This window comes from Macaca fascicularis, chromosome 7, assembly GCF_037993035.2.
Source record: "Macaca fascicularis isolate 582-1 chromosome 7, T2T-MFA8v1.1".
In the NCBI taxonomy this organism is placed as follows: Eukaryota; Metazoa; Chordata; class Mammalia; order Primates; family Cercopithecidae; genus Macaca; species Macaca fascicularis.
In genome coordinates this window covers 103,205,697-103,225,548 of record NC_088381.1, presented here as the reverse complement: position 1 = coordinate 103,225,548, position 19,852 = coordinate 103,205,697, and the positions used below count along the sequence as shown (strand labels likewise).

Sequence of the window (19,852 nt, the reverse complement as noted above, 5' to 3'; positions counted from 1 at the left end):
TTGGTCTCTCTCTATTGAGTCAGATTTCTTACATTCTAATATTAGGGGAGGGGTGGAGATTTGAAGAGAGGGGAAGGATTGGTTAGTACATGGCCAGTCAAGGTAAAGATGATTGCAATCATCACCAGAAATCTCTGCAGAACTACAGAGGGCTCCTGGGACTAATTCTGAAGAGCTCTGACCGAAGTGTGCTTTATTTTGCCTGTACCAATTCTACCAAGTAGATGAATTCAGTCCATGGCTTGCAGGCTTGGAGGTGGAGGTGGGATGGAGAGCATAAATTACATTTCTGCAGGTGAAATCAGAGCATAGTGAGCCAAAACCCCTTTCTACCTGGGTGGCATGAATGGGTCCAACTGCTACTATCCCCCAGGACGAGGGAGCAAGGCGGGGTGGGCAGGATGGGAGGATGGGGCTGCCTTGAGCCTCCTGCAGGATGACTGGCAACTACTTTCTTAGCGGTCCTTAAGGTCCAATCGCGGTTAAGGCACTAACTAAACTCATTCTTCAGCCTCCTTCTCTAAGTGCTCCTCGAATTGCTCAGTTTAGATGCCCAGAAGTAGGCTCAGGATCCATTCTCTGCGGCAGCACAATGTAGGTCAGATAGCATGAATGCAACAGCTACTTATGAACACAATAGCTACTCTGTTATTGCAAGGTATCCACAACCACCACTACAAAGATTAACACCTTGCTTTACTTGGGGGAAAAAAAAAAAATCATGGTCCTATTCAGCAGTTTCCCCATACAGGGAGAGTTTGCCCCTCCCCCACTCAACAAGGCTGTTCATCCCTAGGAAGTGATTGGAAGTGATTTGAGAGTTTTCCAAGGATTTAGGCTTTCCACTCCTCCAAAGCTTTCACAGTTCTACCTGGCAGAGGTGCGTGGGGGGTAGGGGAGGAAGGGCGCGAAGCTAAACGTCCCCGTGCTGCAATGAGCCTGATATTAGCAGAAACACAAGAGCAGCCTGCAGCCCCATAACCACAGTGCGTCCTTCCCCTTAGAAGTCTGGGGAAAGCAAATCCCTACGCCCAGCCATCATTTCCACTCTTGCGTTTTCAAAAGATCAAAAAACGGAAAGGACCGGCAGGTTGGCAAACCCCAAAGAGGGACCGCCCATCAGGTCGGCGTCCTTGGGATCTCAGCCGCCGACGACCCCAATTCAAATCGATCGTGGGAAACCCCAGGGAAAGAAGGTTCACTTGCAGAGAGACAGGATTACAGGGTGCAGGCTGCAGGGAAGTACCGCGGGGAAGGGGGCCTGGTCGGAAGGACTTTCCAGCCACTTGGCACTCATCAAAAAGTTCCCTGTCCGTGACCCCAGTGGCTCATCGCAGGGAGTTTCTCCGACGAACCCCAGCTCAGGGTTTAGGCTTCTTTTTCCCCCTAGCAAAGGACGAAGCCAGTTCTCTTTTCTGGTCTGACTGGCTTGGAAATTCCCCGCGCCTGACCCCGCCCCAGAGAAATCCCCAGCCAGCGTTTATAGGGCGCCGCGGCGGCGCTGCAGAGCCCACACCAGCCCGTGCCGCCGTCCCGCCCGCCAGCGCCCCAGCGAGGAAGCAGCGCGCAGCCCGCGGCCCAGCGCACCCGCAGCAGCGCCCGCAGCTCGCCCGCGCCATGTTCCAGGCGGCCGAGCGCCCCCAGGAGTGGGCCATGGAGGGTCCCCGCGACGGGCTGAAGAAGGAACGACTGCTGGACGACCGCCACGACAGCGGTCTGGACTCCATGAAGGATGAGGAGTACGAGCAGATGGTCAAGGAGCTGCAGGAGATCCGCCTCGAGCCGCAGGAGGTGCCGCGCGGCGCGGAGCCCTGGAAGCAGCAGCTCACCGAGGACGGGGACTCGTAAGTGGCGCAGACCCGGAGCCGGGGGTCCTCGGGAGGGCCGGATGCGCGCGGCCGGGGAGTGGGAGGCGCCGGGCCTGGAGCCCGAGCTGGGGAACTAGCGATGCAGCCGGGCTGGCGCCGCGGCGCCCCGGGGCTCCTGCACCGCCCCGAACGCTGCAGGGCTGCAGGGCCGCGCGGGGCACCGGCCCGACTCGGAGGGGCGGCGGCTGGGCCCTGGTGGACGGCAGCGTCGCCACACGCCCCCTCCCCCCAGGCCTGTCCTCTAGGCCGGGGGCGGGGCGGCAGCTGGGACGCGAAGTCCCCGGTTGCATAAGGCGGGGCGGGAGTTTCTGGCCGCTGGCGGGCGCCGAGCAGCCGGGAGGGGAAGTACAGGGCGTTCCGAGCTGGCGGGAGGGCGGGGCGGTCTGGCCGGCGCCCGCCGGGGCCGCGGGGGGAGGGGGGCGGAAAGTCCCTGGGCGCCTGCCAGGAACACTCAGCTCATAATAACCTCGCGGAAAACACCGCGGCCTCGGCCTCCAGAAACCCCGGCCTTGCGCAATCCCCCGCAGCCCGCGCCTCCCTGGGCCCCACGCGGTGCACTCACCACCCCTGGGGTTTTTCCCTCTCTTCCCCACAGGTTTCTGCACTTGGCCATCATCCATGAAGAAAAGGCACTGACCATGGAAGTGATCCGCCAGGTGAAGGGAGACCTGGCCTTCCTCAACTTCCAGAACAACCTGCAGCAGGTGCGCCGCTTGCCTGGCCCGGGCTCTCTAACTCTGGGATGGAACTGATGTAGCAAAGTCACCCCAGATCCTTTCTGAATTCAGGGCCACAGGGCATTATTCACCCTCACCTTTTACTTCACGTCAGCCCACATCCTAGAGAGTGAAGGAAATTCCACTGATTTGGTGAGGTCTTTGTGACCCACCTGGAGTCTCTGCTATTTGCCAGTCCTCCCCACCCGCCTGTCTAGGAGGAGCAGCACCCAACCAGGAGACACGGGTTCAGGGGAACTCAGGGTGTGGGTTTGGTCCCTGGCTTACTTTCTCTGGTCTCTCCTGCATTCGTAGACTCCACTCCACTTGGCTGTGATCACCAACCAGCCAGAAATTGCTGAGGCACTTCTGGGAGCTGGCTGTGATCCTGAGCTCCGAGACTTTCGAGGAAATACCCCCCTACACCTTGCCTGTGAGCAGGGCTGCTTGGCCAGCGTGGGAGTCCTGACTCAGTCCTGCACCACCCCGCACCTCCACTCCATCCTGAAGGCTACCAACTACAATGGTATGTCTGCCTCCCTGCCCTGCCCCACCCCCTCAGGTGGCAGGTGATGTGGAGAAGGGGCAGGTGGGCCAACTTAAGGAGTCGAGGCAAGAACTTAAACTGCCAGCATTTGAAAGGTTGAGAAAATATGTGTGCAAAGTGCCTGTTGGATGCCTTTATAAAGTTCTTTCAGAACCCAAACGGTGGGTTCTTAAAATTCAGAAGATATGACTATTTGTCCCATAAAAGAATAGGTGAAAGGAGTGAGGGTTGAAACAGGTGGTTATACTTTTTTCGTTTTGTTCTTCCAGGCCACACGTGTCTGCACTTAGCCTCTATCCATGGCTACCTGGGCATTGTGGAGCTTTTGGTGTCCTTGGGTGCTGATGTCAATGCTCAGGTTAGTGCTTCCTGCCTCCGATGCACTGAGTCAAGTTCCTCGTGCTCATGTTGTGAGCAGAAATTCCAAACGCAGCCATAAGCATCTCAAATTCCTTTTGGTTTCAGGAGCCCTGTAACGGCCGGACTGCCCTTCACCTCGCAGTGGACCTGCAGAATCCTGACCTGGTGTCGCTCCTGTTGAAGTGTGGGGCTGATGTCAACAGAGTTACCTACCAGGGCTATTCTCCCTACCAGCTCACCTGGGGCCGCCCAAGCACCCGGATACAGCAGCAGCTGGGCCAGCTGACACTGGAAAACCTTCAGATGCTGCCGGAGAGTGAGGATGAGGAGAGCTATGACACAGAGTCAGAGTTCACGGAGTTCACGGAGGATGAGGTGAGTCTGTGAACTCCTTGGGCTCTCTAACTAATGAGGGACCATTCCCTTCACCCTCCCGGGCCCCTAGAACTGCTCCTTATCAGAGGGGTATCTACATAATGAGTCTCTCAAATTTCTGTGCATAACCAGTATCCCAATAATGTACCTTTTTTTTTTTTTTTTAAATAGCTTACCCTTTTTTAAAGAAAAGCATTTTTTAAAACATTTTTAAAATGGGAGTTAAAGGCAAACTCCCTCAGCCTGTAAAGTTCATTGTATTTGGGCTATGGAGAATGGAGTCCAAGGGTTATTTCCAGTAGCGGCCTCCCCATCCCAGTGGCTTGGCAGAGCTTCGGAAGTTTAATGTGTCTTCTTTCCCCTTGTTTTCAGCTGCCCTATGACGACTGTGTGTTTGGAGGCCAGCGTCTGACATTATGAGCGCAAAGGGGCTGAAAGAACATGGACTTGTATATTTGTACAAAAAAAAGTTTTATTTTTCTAAAAAAAGAAAAAAGAAAAAAAATTTAAAGGGTGTACTTATAGCCACACTGCACACTGCCTGGCCCAAAACGTTTTATTGTAGTGGGATCAGCCCTCATTGTGTTGCTTTTGTGAACTTTTTGTAGAGGACAAGAAAGATCATTGAAATTCCAAGAAAACTTCTTTTAAACCTCACCTCTGTGGGGTTTTGGACGTTAGCAAAAATTCATGGAAGGACCACATTTTATATTTATTGTGCTTCGAGTGACTGACCCCATGGTATCCTGTGGCATGTAACAGCCAGGAGTGTTAGACCTTTCAGTGATGTGGAGTGAAAAGTTAATACCTGTCAAGGTTTGTGTTACCCTTCTGTAAATGGTGTACATAGTGTATTGTTGGTAATTATTTTGGTACTTTTATTATGTATATTTATTAAACAGATTTTTACAAATAAGTTATCCTGATCATTTTCTTCCTGTTCTGAAGTTCCATCCTCCGGCAGAGGTGGAGGTGGAGCATTGTAGGGGAGCAGGGAACTCCCAGCAGCTTCTCACACCTGACACCCAGCCTCCAGCAAAGCTTTGCAGGCACCCTGGGCTCAGTGTGTGGGAGGGAGGCTGTTGCAAGGTTATAGGAAATACCAGTCTCAGGCTTGGGGTGGAAGTGTGCTGCTTGGCCTGTGGTTGGAGAGGTCTCCATTGTCATTCAGTCATCCCTTGATTTCAACTGTTGCTGGACCCTAACTGCCAGTTGAGGAAATTATTTTGGCCAAGAAGAATATGCTGAATTCATATAGAGCTGGGAAAGATCTCACTAATACAGGAAGTTCTTAAGGACATAGGCTCAGAAATGGGACTGTACTGACATTTGTTAGCAGATACTCACCTCTGAGCCTCAGTTTTCTCATTAGCTGGGCTGTTCTGAAAATTACATAAGACAATCCACGTAAAATGCATAGCATAGTGGCAGGCATGTAGTGCTAAAGAAAAACAAGCTGTTACACAACATCCTTTATGTCATACCAGGAGAAACAAGCGCAGAGAGAATGTCCTGTCCACGGTCACCTTGCAGGAGAGGTAGGTGATTAACATACTTAACACGCACTTATTTTGGGGTAAACATCTTTTAAGAGCATTCCATCTGTTTATGTGTTTTGTTACTGGCTGTAGTAGAAAAGTAATAAAGACTTGAAGGGTCTCTTATCAGTTCAGTCTACTGATTGTACTGAATGATTCTACAGAAGCAAATGTCACAAGAAATCAGTAATGTGGAACTTGACTTAGATGCTCTATCTTGAGGTTTTCATCTCTAAAATGGCTCTCTTGCCTAGGTAGAAAGAAGAATAAAGATGGGTACACTAAAAGTTCAGACTTTATTGCTGTACAACATAAAAAATCTGCATTTGTACCCTGTAAACATTTTTATTAAAAAAATTTTTTGAGATAGGGTCTCACTGTTGCCCAGGCTGGGGTGCAGTGGTGCAATCACAGCTCACTGCAGCCTCAAACTCCTGGGCTCAAGCAATCCTCCCAACTCAGCCACCTGAGTAGCTGGGACTACAAGCATGCACCACCATGCCTGGCTAATTTTATCTGTAGAGACAGGGTTTCTCTATGTTTCCCAGGCTGGTCTCGAACTCCTGGGCTCAAGAGATCCACCCACTGTGGCCTCCCAAAGCACTGGGATTACACGTCTGAGCCACCACACCAAGCCAAAATATTTTAGAGGAAAAAGTAAAGTTACTGCATTCTAGAAAATGCAGAGTAGTGTATAATTGCAATTTATGTCTTTGACTTATACCTAAGAAAAAATTATTACATTATCCCTTTCCTGATCCACAAACGATGTCAAAGTCAAAAGAATATGGTCACCTTGGACCAAAAAGGAGCCAATATTTAGTGGTCTTCCAGATATAAGGAGTGTTACTACAGACTGGTTAAAGCCAGTCTGCCCCAGTTCTTTTTTTTTTTTTTTTGAGATAGAGTCCCGCTCTGTCATCCAGGCTGGAGTGTAATGGCGTGATCTCTGCTCACTGCTAGCTCCACCTCTCGGGTTCAAGCGATTCTCCCTGCCTCAGCCTCCCAAGTAGCTGGGATTACAGGTGCCTGACACCACACCCAGCTAATTTTTGTATTTTTAGTAGAGACAGGGTTTCACCATGTTGCCCAGGCTGGTCTTGAACTCCTGACCTCAGGTGATCCGCCTGCCTCAGCCTCTCAAAAAGTTCTGGGATTACAGGCATGAGCCACCACGCCCAGCTCTGCCCCATTTCTGTAGCCTCAGTCCATCTGGAACCCAGCACTGGCGGTCCCTCTACCAGTCTTATTCTCTGTCAAAGTGCCCGGGTTCTTCACTGAAATTCCTTGTCCCTCCCCAAGCACCTCAACACAGGTGTTAAATGACCTGCCACAGGAATTAGGTCAGTTAGGTTCAGCTCTCAGCTAAGTGGGAGAGGTAAGATGGGAGTGGGGGCGATATCCCCACCCTCATTCTGAAAAGAACAAAGGTTGGAAACTTGGCTCCCCAATTTTGGAACGATGCCCTTAGTGCTTTCTACTCAGTCAAACGTGACTCTTCTTCCCTCTGTAAAGGCGTTAAATTTGTGCCAATTCACCCATACACTGTCTCTAGTTCTGTGCTAGGTTGGAGAAACAGGACAGAACTGTGTGCCACCCCCTCATCCCCAGCCTCCTTAGCTTCCAGCTCTTGCTTAGGGGTACCACCCTCCAGCGTCAAGCAAGGGTGGGGCCCTTCTCACCCACTTGGGCCCAGTCTCCCACCTTTCTAGGCTTCAGCTTTTCTTCTTTCTAGGTTCTAAACCTCAGAAAAGGTTCTGTCATCTGCATAAATCTTGAGGTAGCTGGGCCCAGTTAAGCACTGAAGGCTACCCTGGTTCCTTACTCTCTAGTTCTTCTCCCCATTTCTCATCCCCTTTTCTTTCTTTCTTTTCTTTTTTTTTTTTTTTTTTTTTGTGATAGGGTCTCACTCTCTTGCCCAGGTTGGAGTGCAGTGGTGTGATCTCGGCTCACTGTAACTTCTACCTCCTGGGTTCAAGCGATTCTCCTGCCTCAGCCTCCCGAGTAGCTGGGACTACAGGTGCACACCACTACACCCGGCCAATCTATATATTTTTAGCAGAGATGGGGTTTCACCGTGTTGGCTAGGCTTGTCTCGAACTCCCGACCGCAAGTGATCCGCCTGCTTTGGCCTCCCACGGTCCTGGGATTACAGGTGTGACCCACCACACCCAGCCCTCCCTGCTTTTCTTTTCTTTTTGTTTTAAATGTATTATCTTTCTGTCCTGCCTGTTGGTTGGGTGACTGGAGCCTGGAGTTCCCTAAAGGAAAATTTTAGAAGGGAAACATTCTAGTCTGTAGAAAATCTTCAAATTCCTAAGCAAACAAGAGCAAAAGATCTCAAAGCAAACAGGCCAGCAGACGGAGAGCCTTCTTTAATGCACTTTGATTTCCTCCAAGAAGTTACAGATCATGTGGGGACAAGTAGGACTAAGAATGCCTAGAGAGAGGGAAGTGATATGAGGGGGAAATAATACGTCACATCAGCAACTTCCTTGAATTCGGTTCCTTGATTCCTTCTGCCTTCCTCATCCATGAGGATACGTTTCCTGTAGAGGCCATGTGTACCAAGCCCTTCCAGAAAGTAAGGATTTTTCTTTAAAGAGGGAACAAACTAGTCTGAGCAATCTGAAGACCTTCCCCTGGGGCCTGGAAATTCGGAAGGCTGGGAGCTTGGGTGGATTTGCATGGAAAGTTCAATTGCTACTGGAAGTGATTAAGTGGTGACAGAATTGAGTCTGTGAGATGGCTCTTCCTTCCCCCCCACTTCCCACCCCCGAACCCCCCCACCCCCCCACCGCCACCCCACCCCCGGCTTTCTGCCAGATTTTCATTAACTTGCCTTAAGTGTAGCTGAAATTTCATTTGGCAAGAAAAGTCTGAGTTGTGGAACTCCAGTCTGAAACATGCCCAAGAAACATTCCCCAGCCAAGAATATCCCAGGCTGTTTCCCCACTGAAAGAGAGCGTTACAGAAACTGAAACTGGACCTCACCTGTGTTTCCCTCCTAGAGAACTGCAACTCTCCATCCCATTCCTTCATTTGCCTCAAAAAGAACTATTCTCCAGCCTCCCACCAAGGAGGAATAAGCCATGGCCTCTGCCCCAAAGAGCTCCTTGCTTAGGTGGAGAGGGAGACAGAGAAGCGCACAGAAAGGCATGGTGAGATGAGAGCCCATAGCACGAGAGCTGAGCCCAGGCACCAGCGCGGAGTGGGGGTGGGAGAGACCGGTCCAGAGCTCACATTCCAGTTAGCTATTTACCTGCCAGTACTATATTATCTTATCCCATGCCCCAAGTGACTGTGGCAGGCACCCTTTTCACAGGGGGCAGGAAGTATGACCCAGCTTCAGCCAATCTGAGTCACTGAAAAGTAGGACTGGACCCTGAACACTGACATGAAAACAGGGCCAAGGCCCACAAACCGGCCAGCAATCCAGGTAAGTGTGACCAGGTGTGGGGGCTCACGCCTATAATTCCAGCAGTTTGAGAAACTGAGGCAGGAGGATCATTTGAGCCCAGGAGGTCAAGACCAGCCTGGGCAATATAGGGAGAGCCCATCTCTACCAAAAAAAAAAATACATTAAGGCCTGACGTGGTGACTCACACCTGTAATCCCAGCACTTTGGGAGGCCGAGGCAGGCAGATCACTTGAGGCCAGAAGTTTGAGCCCAGCCTGACCAACATGGTGAAACCCCATCTCTACTAAAAATACAAAAATTAGCCAGCATGGCGGTGCACGCCTGTAATCCCAGCTACTCGGGAGGCTGAAGCAGGAGAATCGCTTCAACCCAGGAGAGGGAGGCTGCAGTGAGCTGAGATCACACCACTGCACTCCAGCCTGGGCAACAGAGCGAGACTCTGTCTCAAAAAATTTTTTAAAAAGTATATATATATATACACACACACACACACACACACACACACATAAAAACATATATGTGTGTGTGTATATATATATATAAACTTTAAAAAGAAAACAGCAAAAAAACCCCAGCTAAGTGTAATAAGGGAGATGGCTGACACAGCACAAGGCCAAAGGCATAATCATCAGGGCTCCAAGAAAGGAATAAAATCTTGAAGGAAATGTACTTGAAGGATGGAAATCTGGTTTTATTTTTTAATTTTTTTTTGAGATGAAGTTTCGCTCTTGTTGCCCAGGCTGGAGTGCAAATGGCGCGATCTCAGCTCACCACAACCTCCGCTGCCCGGGTTCAAGCAATTCTCCTGCCTCAGCCTCCTGAGTAGCTGGGATTACAGGCATGCACCATCACGCCTGGCTAATTTTGTAGTTTTAGTAGATACGGCATTTCTCCATGTTGGTCAAGCTGGTCTCTTTCTCCCTACCTCAGGTGATCCGCCCGCCTCAGCCTCCCAAAGTGCTGGGATTACAAGGCGTGAGCCACCGCGCCCGGCCGGAAACCTGGTTTTAAAATGAGCTTATTTGTACCTGTGGTATTAGATTGCTGCGGTGTGCAGGCTGACCTCTGACTAAGCATTGGAACTGGAAGGAGTGTAGAGGCAGCTGCTCCCTCTCTGTGACCGAGTCCCCACTGCCCATGGTGGAATATGAGAAGTCTTAACAAGCAGTTAACTGAAAAGCATCAGAGAAAATCTTAAATAATAATTTCCCCTTTAATATTGCTGTCATTCCATATATTTTTACAATTTCTTAAGTATAACCTATATGAAAAATAGTCAGCTACTTAAAGGTAAGTTTTTATTTTATTTACTTATGTTTTTGAGATACAGTCTCACTTTGTCACCCAGGCTGAGGTGCAGTGTCACAATCACGGCTAACTGCAGCCTCGACCTCCCAGGCTCAGGTGATCCTCTTACTTCAGCCTTCCAAGTAGCTGGGATTACAGACGTGTGCCACCACACAGGGCTATTTTTTGTATTTTTTGTAGAGAGGGGGTCTTGCCATGTTGCCCTGGCTGGTCTCCAACTCCTGGACTCAAGCTATCCTCCCACCTCAGCCTCCCAAAGGACTCCAGTAGTATGAGCCACTACGACTGGACTTCAAGGTAAACTTTTAAAAAACTTTTCAATTGACTGTGCGAGGTGGCTCAAGCCTGTAATCCCACTTTGGGAGGCTGAGGCCAGAGGACTGCTTGAGCCCAGGAGTTCGAGACCAGCCTAGCAATGCAGTGAGACTCTGTCTCTACTTACTTATTTATTTATTTTTATTTATTTATTTATTTATTTTTTGAGACAGAGTCTCGCTCTGTCACCCAGGCTGGAGTGCAGTGGCACAATGTCTGCTCACTGCAAGCTGCGCCCCCCGGGTTCATGCCATTTTCCTGCCTCAGCCTCCCGAGAAGCTGGGACTACCGGTGCCAGCCACCATGCCTGGCTCATTTTTTTGTATTTTTAGTAGAGACTGGGTTTCGCCTTGTTCACCAGGACAGTCTCGATTTCCTGACCTTGTGATCCACCTGCCTCGGACTCCCAAAGTGCTGGGATTACAGGCAGCAACCACCGCTCCCGGCCTGTATTTATTTATTTAATATTTAATATTAAGTAATATTTAATATTTATTTAAAAATATAAATAAAGGTCGGGCACAGTGGCTCCCACCTGTAATCCCAGCACTTTGGGAGGCTGAGGCAGGTGGATCACCTGAGGTCAGGAGTTCGAGATCAGCCTGGCCAACATGGTGAAACCCCATCTCTACTAAAAATACAAAAATTAGCTGAGTGTGATGGTGGCAGCCTGTAATCCCAGCTACTCGGGAGACTGAGGCAGGAGAATCACCTGAATCCAGAAGGCGGAGGTTGCAGGGAGTGGAGATGGTGCCATTGCACTCCAGCCTGGGCAACAAGAGTGAAACTCTGTCTCAAAAAAAGAAAGAAGAAAGAAAAGAAAGAAAGAAAGGAAAGAAAGAAAGGAAAGGAAGAAAGAAAGAAAGTCAGCCTGGGTCACATAGCCAGTAAATGGCAGAGCCAGGCTTGGGCAGGCTCTAGGTCTATATTCCTAACTTGGGGATAAAGCAGCTTCCAGGCCAGGCACACTCACTCACTCCTGTTATTCCAGCACTTTGGAAGTCTGAGGCGTGCAGATTGCTTGAGCCCAGGAGTTCAAGACCAGCCTGGACAACACAGTGAAACCCCATCTCTACAAAAATACAAAAAATTAGCTGGGCATAGTGGCACGCACCTGTAGTCCCAGCTACTCGGGAGGCTGAGGCTGGAAGATTTTGTGAGCCCAGGAGGTGGAGGCTGCAGTGAGCCAAGATGGTGCCACTGCACTCCAGCCTGGGCAACACAGCAAAACTCTGTCAGATAAAAAAAAAAAAAAAAAAAGAACGAAAGAAAGAAAAAGAAAAAAAGCAGCTTCCAAGCACGCACAGGAATTCCCACTAACAAAAGTGTTTTCAGGTCATCAATCGTCAATATGTTCCTTATGTATCTGTTGCTATCCTACCAAAATTGGGCAAATATTACAAAGGATGGTCTGAATTTCTGATGTTTTATGTTAACGGAAAACTGTCTCATGGAAACTATATAATAATGCAGAAAATGCAAGATCTGAGATCTCAGGAGACCGCAATAAACTGAACAATCCTGTGGGACTCAGATATCCTACTTCATCTCCTCTGAAATCTTTTTTTTTTTTTTTTTTTTTGAGATAGAGTCTTGCTCTGTCGCCTAGCCTGGAGTGCAGCGGCGCGATCTCGGCTCACTGCAAGCTCCACCTCCCGGGTTCACGCCATTCTCCTGCCTCAGCCTCCCGAATAGCTGGGACTACAAGCGCCTGCCGCCATGCCAGGCTAATTTTTTTTATTTTTAGTAGAGACAAGGTTTCACTGTGTTAGCCAGGATGGTTTCGATCTCCCAACCTCGTGATCTGCCCGCCTCGGCCACCCAAAGTGCTGGGATTACAGGCGTGAGCCACCATGCCCGGCTGAAATCTTTTTTTTTTTTTTTTTTTTGAGACAGAGTCTCACTCTGTCGCCCAGGCTGGAGTGCAGTGGCGCGAACTCGGCTCACTGCAAGCTCCGCCTCCCGGGTTCAGGCCATTCTCCTGCCTCAGCCTCCTGAGTAGCTGGGACTAAAGGCGCGCACCACCGCACCCGGCTAATTTTTTGTATTTTTAGTAGAGACGGGGTTTCACCGTGGTCTCGATCTCCTGACCTTGTGATCTGCCCGCCTCGGCCTCCGAAAGTGCTGGGATTATAGGCTTGAGCCACCGCGCCCCGCCCGGCTGAAATCTTTACTATGGTTTCATACGGTGCTAAATAAAGGAAGTGAGGTGTGTCTGCTTCCAGGAGTTTCCAGTTGTGCAGTCTGGGTTTGATTCTCACCAAGGCTCAGGTCTACCCAAAGTCACCACATTAAACATTTTGGTCAGACTTTTAAAAACTTCACAGTATTTTAATATTCATCTCTGGGGATGCCCCAAACAAACAAGCAAATGCAATTTTTTTTTTTTTTTTTTTTTTTTGAGACGGAGTCTGGCTCGGTCGCCCAGGCTGGAGTGCAGTGGCGCCATCTCCACTCACTGCAAGCTCCGCCTCCTGGGTTCACACCATTCTCCTGCCTCAGCCTCCCGGGTAGCTGGGACTACAGGCACCCGCCACCGTGCCCGGCTAATTTTTGTATTTTTAGTAGAGACGGGGTTTCACCGTGTTAGCCAGGATGGTCTTGATTTCCTGACCTCATGATCCGCCTGCTTCGGCCTCCCAAAACGCTACAGGCCTGAGCCACTGCGCCCTGCCACAAATGCAACTTTTTAAGGATCAATGAATGAACTTCAGGTGAAGTGTTTTAGTACCAACTCAGTTTTAAGTTGATTTTTAACATTCTCCTTCGTAGGACTTCCCACCTCCGTCATTGAGAGGCAATTTCCCAAGGCAGGACCTTGCCACGTGGCCCTCTGTATGTTGCCTAGCTACTGGGCAGCTGGCTCTATAGACTCTTCCATGTACATAAATTCAATCACTCTTTTCTCAAAACATAGAGTAAACCTCTGGTTTGAAAGAGGGACTCAAGCTTTAGATACACAAATATCCTGCAATCTACAAGTCAAACGGGAGTGGAAGCTTTCATTTCTTAGAGGCTAGAACCGGGAATAACAGTACCCCCAGCAGACAGACCATGAAGAGCTCTGTCTGTGTGTGCACAACTTCCCAGGCTTGAAATGTGTGCAGCAAGGATGTCCTCAAATGACTCTTGTGCACGTGGCCCTCCACCCATGGTCCCCACAGTGGGACCAGCTCCACACGCAGGGAAGGATGGAAAGGACACCCAGAGCCAACCTGGCTCTGGGGCCTCCCCTCCTGGCTTTCACGGCTCCTCAGATTGGGTCGGTCACACCGAAAGGACTTTCTGGAAGGAGGGCACCAGATTTTCTGTTCTGAGAAGATGGTGGAAGGCAGAGCTGAGTTCATTGCTTATGGAGGAGAGAGAACAGCCCTTGCACAGAGCCTCCATCGCAGCTGCCAGGGGAAGTGGAGAGGCTAGGATCTCACTGAGAATTTCAAGATTGGTTTAAGGAGGGCCTTTCAACGCAGGGGCTTGCTTGGGATTGGGGGAGATCATGATACAGTAGTTTCAGGTTGGTAGAAACAGCTAGGCGAGGGGTTTGAAATGTCTTAGGTGTGAAATGTCTGTTGATGCTTCTATTAAATAAAACTCACCTATTAAAGAGTTGATGGGCCTCTTGGGAAATTCCTGTAATAAACAATCAAGTTATTTGTCTGGGCAAGGGTCTTTTGGAATAGTAAAGTTATTGTACCAAAGACAGTGGGAGAAAAAATCACGGTAATGCACACAATAAACTTGGGGGTAGAAGGGGATAGTTTCTGCCTCAATCTGACTAGTCATTAGGTCTAAAGACCTGAGGACTAGGACACAGGTCAAATATATTTCAATAAATTAAAAAGGTTAAAAATTCAGGAAGTGGACTCATGACAATGTTGGGGGGTCTGCTAAACAGGACAGGGAGCATGGAGGAGGGGTGCATTAAAAAACAAGCCTTGGGCCAGGCTCAGTGGTTCACACCTGTAATCCCAGCGCTTTGGGAGGCTGAGGCAGGCAGATCACGAGGTCAGGAGATCGAGACCATCCTGCCTAACGGGGTGAAACCCCATCTCTACTTAAAAAATACAACAAATTAGCTGGGCGTGGTGGTGGCATGCGCCTGTAGTCCCAGCCACTTGGAAGGCTGAGGCAGGAGAATCACTTGAACCCAAGAGGCGGAGGTTGTACTCAGCCGAGATCACACCACTGCACTCCAGCCTGGGCGACGGAGTGATACTCGGCCTCAAAAAACAAACAAAAAAACAAGCCTTACCTGTTTTAGAATCTCACCTATCACTGACAAGCCTTAGTTCCAATCCCATCACACTAATTGCGTGATGCAGAGGACCCAGGTAATCCAGCTATGGGTGAACAATAATGGTAGTAGGTGCCATTTATGAAACAATGACTATATGCCAGGCATATGTGATCATCACGGGGGACATTATTGAGGAAACCAAGGTTCAAAGAGGCTTAGTAATTTGTCTGAGGGGATGAAATCAAGAAAAGTGGCCATCCTGGGACTCAAACCTGCTCCCTTTGGCTCCAAAGCTCTTTGTTCCCAGACTGGTCAGGGTGGGCCTCCTCACTTTGCTGAAGATGTTCAATGCTTCTCAACAGCTGCCATTTTCCACTGTGGCTTGTGTTAATCTTACATGGCCCTGGCCACCAAATAAACTTATTTTACTCTAAGAAGTCATTTGCTACTGTTTCTATTATATAAAATTTTCTCATAGGAAACACTGAAAATATACCTCATAGAGAGAGGCTACAATGTGCTAGCAGCCCTCACTCTCAGCGCCTCCTCGGCCTCGCCGTCCGCTCTGGCGGCGCTTGAGGAGCCCCTCAGCCCGCCACCGCACCGTAGGAGCCCCTCTCTGGGCTGGCTGAGGCCGAAGCCTCCTCCCTCTGCTTGCGGGGAGGTGTGGAGGGAGATGCGCGGGCGGAACCGGGGCTGCGTGCTGTGCCCGCGGGCCAGCGCGAGTTCCGGAGAGCGCGGGCGTGGGCTCGGCGGGCCCCACACACGGAACAGCCTGCCAGCGCCACAGGTCCAGGGCAGTAAGGGGCTTAGCACCTGGGCCAGCTGCTGCACAGGTTGCTCTGAGTCCCCCAGCAGTGCCAGCCCGCCGGTGCCGTGCTCGAATTCTCGCCGAAGGCCTCCCCGCGGGGCAGGGCTCGGGACCTGCAGCCTGCTATGTCTGACCCGCCTCCTGCCTCCCGCCTCCCGCCTCCCCCTCGCCCCTCGCCCCTCGCCCCTCGCCCCTCGCCCCTCGCCCCTCGCCCCTCCCCCCTCGCCCCTCCCCCCTCGCCCCTCCCCCCTCGCCCCTCCCGCGGCGGTGGCCTCCCGCGCGGCCCGAGCCTCCCCAACAGGCGCCACCCCCTACTCCATAGCGCCCAGTCCCATGGACAGCCGAAGGGCTGAGGAGTGCAGGCATGGCTCCGGACTGGCAGGCAGCTCCACCTGCAGCCCCTGTGCAGGATCCACTAGGTGAAGCTACCTGGGCTCCTGAGTCTAGTGGGAACTTGGAGAGCCTTTATGTCTAGCTAAGGGATTGTAAATACACCAATCAGCACTCTGTGTCTAGCTCAGGGTTTGTAAATACACCAATCAGTACTTTGTGTCTAGCTTAAGGTTTGTAAATACACCAATTGGTACTCTGTATCTAGCTAACCTACTGGTGACTTGGAGGACTAGCACTCTGTGACTCTTGTGTCTAGCTCAAGGATTGTAAATGCACCAATCAGCACTGTGTCAAAACGGACCAATCAGCTCTCTGGAAAGTGGACCAATCAGCTCTCTGTAAAATGGACCAGTCAGCAGGATATGGGTGGGGCCAGATAAGGGAATAAAAGCAGGCTGCCAGCGGCAGCCAGGTGCAACGTGGTTGGGTACCCTTGAATGTTGTGGAAGCTTGGTGGTTTTGTTATGTGCAATATGTTGTTGCTCATTGGGTTTACGCTGCTTTTATGAGTTATAGCACTCACTGGCAAAGGTCTGCAGCTCAGCTTCTGAAGCCAGTGAGACCATGAATGCACCAGGAAGAATGAACAACTCCAGATGCGCTGCCTTAAAGAGCTATGATACTCACTGCGAAGGTCTGCAATTTCACTCCTGACAGCGAGGCCACGAACCCACTGGAAGGAAGAAGCTCCAGACACATGTGAATGTCTGAAGGAACAAACTCCGGACACACTAAGGTCCAGACACATCTGAATGTCTGAAGGAACAAACTCCAGACCCACTATCTTTAAGAAGTGTAACACTCACCGCGAGGGTCCGCAGCTTCATTCTTGAAGTCAGTGAGACCAAGAACCCACCAATTCTGGGACACGGTAGGAGTGTGTGAAAAGTGACAGATGCTGTAAGTCCATAGGAAACAGCATGAGCACAGCTGTCTTAGACTGTTCAGGCTACTACAGCCGAATTCCATAGACTGGGTTCGTTGCTTATGAACAATAGAAATTTATTTTTCTGGCTTGGCGTGGTGGCTTGCAGTTGTAATCCCAGCACTTTGGGAGGCTGAAGCGGGCAGATCACAAGGTCAATAGTTCGAGATCAGCCTGGCTGACATGGTGAAACCCCGTCTCTACTAAAGATACAAAAAATGTGCCGGGCATGGTGGCACACACCTACAATCCCAGCTACTGAGGAGGCGAAAGCAGGAGAATCACTTGAACGTGGGAGGTGGAGGTTGCAGTGAGCAAGATCATGCCATTGCACTCCAGGCTGGGCGACAGGGTGAAAAAAAAAATTTATTTTGTCACAGGTTGTGAAGTCCAAGATCAAGATGCTAGCAGGTTCTGTCTGGAGAGGGCCAGCTTTTTGTTTGAAAATGATGCCTTCTTGCTGTGTCTGTACGTGGTGGAAAGGGCCAGCTAGCTTGCTGGGGCCTCTTCCATAAGGGCGCTAATCCCATTCATGAGGGCTCCATCCTTATGACCTAATCACTTCCCAAGGCCCCACCTGACACCATCACCTTGGGGATTAAGATTTCAACATAGTGATTTTGAAGGGACGCTAACATTCAGTTCATTGCGGTAGCCTTGGATGCAATCTTGGCCCACTAGGCTTTAGTAGAGGAAAGGCCTCCTTGCTGCTGGCAAAGAGGCTCCAGCCAGCTCTGGTCCCAGCTCAGGACACTATCCCAGGAGAGTATTTTTTTCTTTTTGGAGACAAGGTCTCACGCTGTCACCTAGGCTGGAGTGCAGTGGCATGATCATGGCTGACTGCAGCCTCAGTCTCCTGGACTTAAATGATCCTCCCACCTCAGCCTCCTAAATGCATGGGATTCTAGGTGCATGTCACCAAGCCTAGCTAATTTTTTTTTTTTTTTTTTTTTTTTGAGAAAGAGTCTCTCTCTGTTGCCCAGGCTGGAGTGCAGTGGCGCAATCTTGGCTCACTGCAACCTCCACCTCCCAGTTTCAAGTGATCCTCCTGCCTCAGCCTCCTGAGTAGCTGGGATTACAGGCATGCACCAACACACGTAGCTAATTTTTGTTTTTTTAGTAGAAGTGGGGTTTCACCATGTTGGCCAGGCTGGTCTCGAACTCCTGACTTCAAGTGATCCTCCTGCTTTGGCCTCCCAATGTGCTGGGATACAGGCGTGAGCCATTGCACCCAGCCCTGGGGTGGTTTTTGACAGCAGAAACCGACCAGCAAAGGAGAAAAAACTCTGCCTCCTCAGAGGCTGCAGGGAAGCCATGGCTGAGGTAACTGATTAAATTTTGAGCCCATTTCCAGCTGACCCACTGGGGTGGAGATGGGTATAGAATGAAGACGCCTGCAAGGCCTGTCTGACGTGGGAAGGCTGGGTCCTGGGAAGGCCAACAACCAGAAACACCCCGGGTGGCTCTCAGAGACAGCTTTCAGAGCAATCAGTCATTCCCATTTGAGGTTCAGACCAACCTGGCTCCCACTGGAGGCCCTACTCTCTACACCATGTAACCCTGGACTAGTGGCTTAACCTCTCTGAGACTCCATTCCTCATCTCTAAAGCAGGGTGACCGCAGCTGCCTTGCAGAGTGGCTGTGAGGCTTAGTTATCACTCATGATGTCTGTAAAGCTCTGGCAAAGTGCCTGATACATAGTAGGCACTCAGTAGGTGACAGCTTTGATTAGGATGATTAATTATCACTAATGTGAAGAGCTCTGACAGCCCTCCCTGTAGGCACATTGTTCCCTGTAAGGCAGCACTTCCTGTTACCCTACTCATAGGGTAGCCAGGACCTGAGGAACCAGATACTCTAAGGATAAACTGGAACATCTAGTCTTCCCTCTTGACCTTCCCTGAACTTGTCCCTTGCCACGGGGGAGCCCCCTTCACCAGGCCCTTCCCAGCCTCCAATACCTGCTCAGCGCAGCGGTGACCCACAAGAGCTGCTTGAGACTGGGGGGCATGACCCACCAGGCGGAGGCATGAAACTGAGGGCTGTCATGGGCCCACCCCAGGTGCAAGCCTGGAAGGCCCTGGACCTCTGGGAGTCCCCTCAAGTCATGGAAAGTGACAGAAGCCTCTGCTTCTGTGGTCAGCAGTGGGCCAGGTGGCAGATTGCTGACGGTAACGGGGATACGACTCAGTAGGGAAGCTGGAGCTGGTTAAAGAGAGAGATGAACACTCCCTCCTGGGGCCTTGCCTGGAGCCCTTTGTGAGGGGGGCAGCAAATCAGGCAGAACCTTGGGTCCTCAGCCCTCCACATCTTGCCTCTGTAATGCAGAAAGTGGGCTTTCATTATAAACACTTTCCTTTTCTTCTACCACTGGTGGGAAAGGCGGGGAAGGAGAGAGCCTCCGCCAGTGGTAGCACTAGCTGGAAGAGAATGAGGGAGGGAGGAAGGCTGCATACCCGCAAATGCCCCTCTTTGTGCTTTGCTATTCAGCAGAAGGGGAAAGCTCGACACCATTGGAACGGTGCAATCCTGGCTGGGCCTGGTGGCTCACACCTGTAATCCCAGCACTTTGGGAGGCCAAGGCGGGTGGATCACCTGAGGTCAGGAGTTTGAGACCAGCCTGGCCAACACAGTGAAACCCCGTCTCTAGGCCGGGCGCGGTGGCTCAAGCCTGTAATCCCAGCACTTTGGGAGGCCGAGGCGGGTGGATCACGAGGTCAGGAGATCGAGACTATCCTGGCTAACATGGTGAAACCCCATCTCTACTAAAAATACAAAAATCTAGCCGGGCGTGGTGGCGGGCGCCTGTAGTCTCAGCTACTTGGGAGGCTGAGGCGGGAGAATGGCGTGAACCCAGGAGGCGGAGCTTGCAGTGAGCCGAGATCACGCCACTGCACTCCAGCCTGGGAGACACAGCGAGACTCCGTCTCAAAAAAAAAAAAAAAAAAAAAAAGAAACCCCGTCTCTACCAAAAATACAAACATTAGCCCAGCATGGTGGTGCACGCCTGTAGTCCAGCAACTTGGGAGGCTGAGGCA

The 19,852-nt window shown here is 50.7% G+C and overlaps 1 protein-coding gene across 1 annotated transcript; it reads left to right on the top strand.

Moving 5' to 3' along the window:
• Window positions 1-1,512: 1,512 nt before the first annotated feature.
• On the top strand, window positions 1,513-4,779 carry NFKBIA (NFKB inhibitor alpha). The gene is made up of 6 exons (XM_045396284.3): window positions 1,513-1,844; window positions 2,464-2,572; window positions 2,900-3,110; window positions 3,401-3,489; window positions 3,597-3,866; window positions 4,239-4,779. Exons 1-6 carry the CDS (start codon window positions 1,618-1,620, stop codon window positions 4,284-4,286), a joined length of 954 nt encoding a protein of 317 aa, XP_045252219.1. The 5' UTR covers window positions 1,513-1,617; the 3' UTR covers window positions 4,287-4,779.
• The last annotated feature ends 15,073 nt before the right edge of the window (window positions 4,780-19,852 follow it).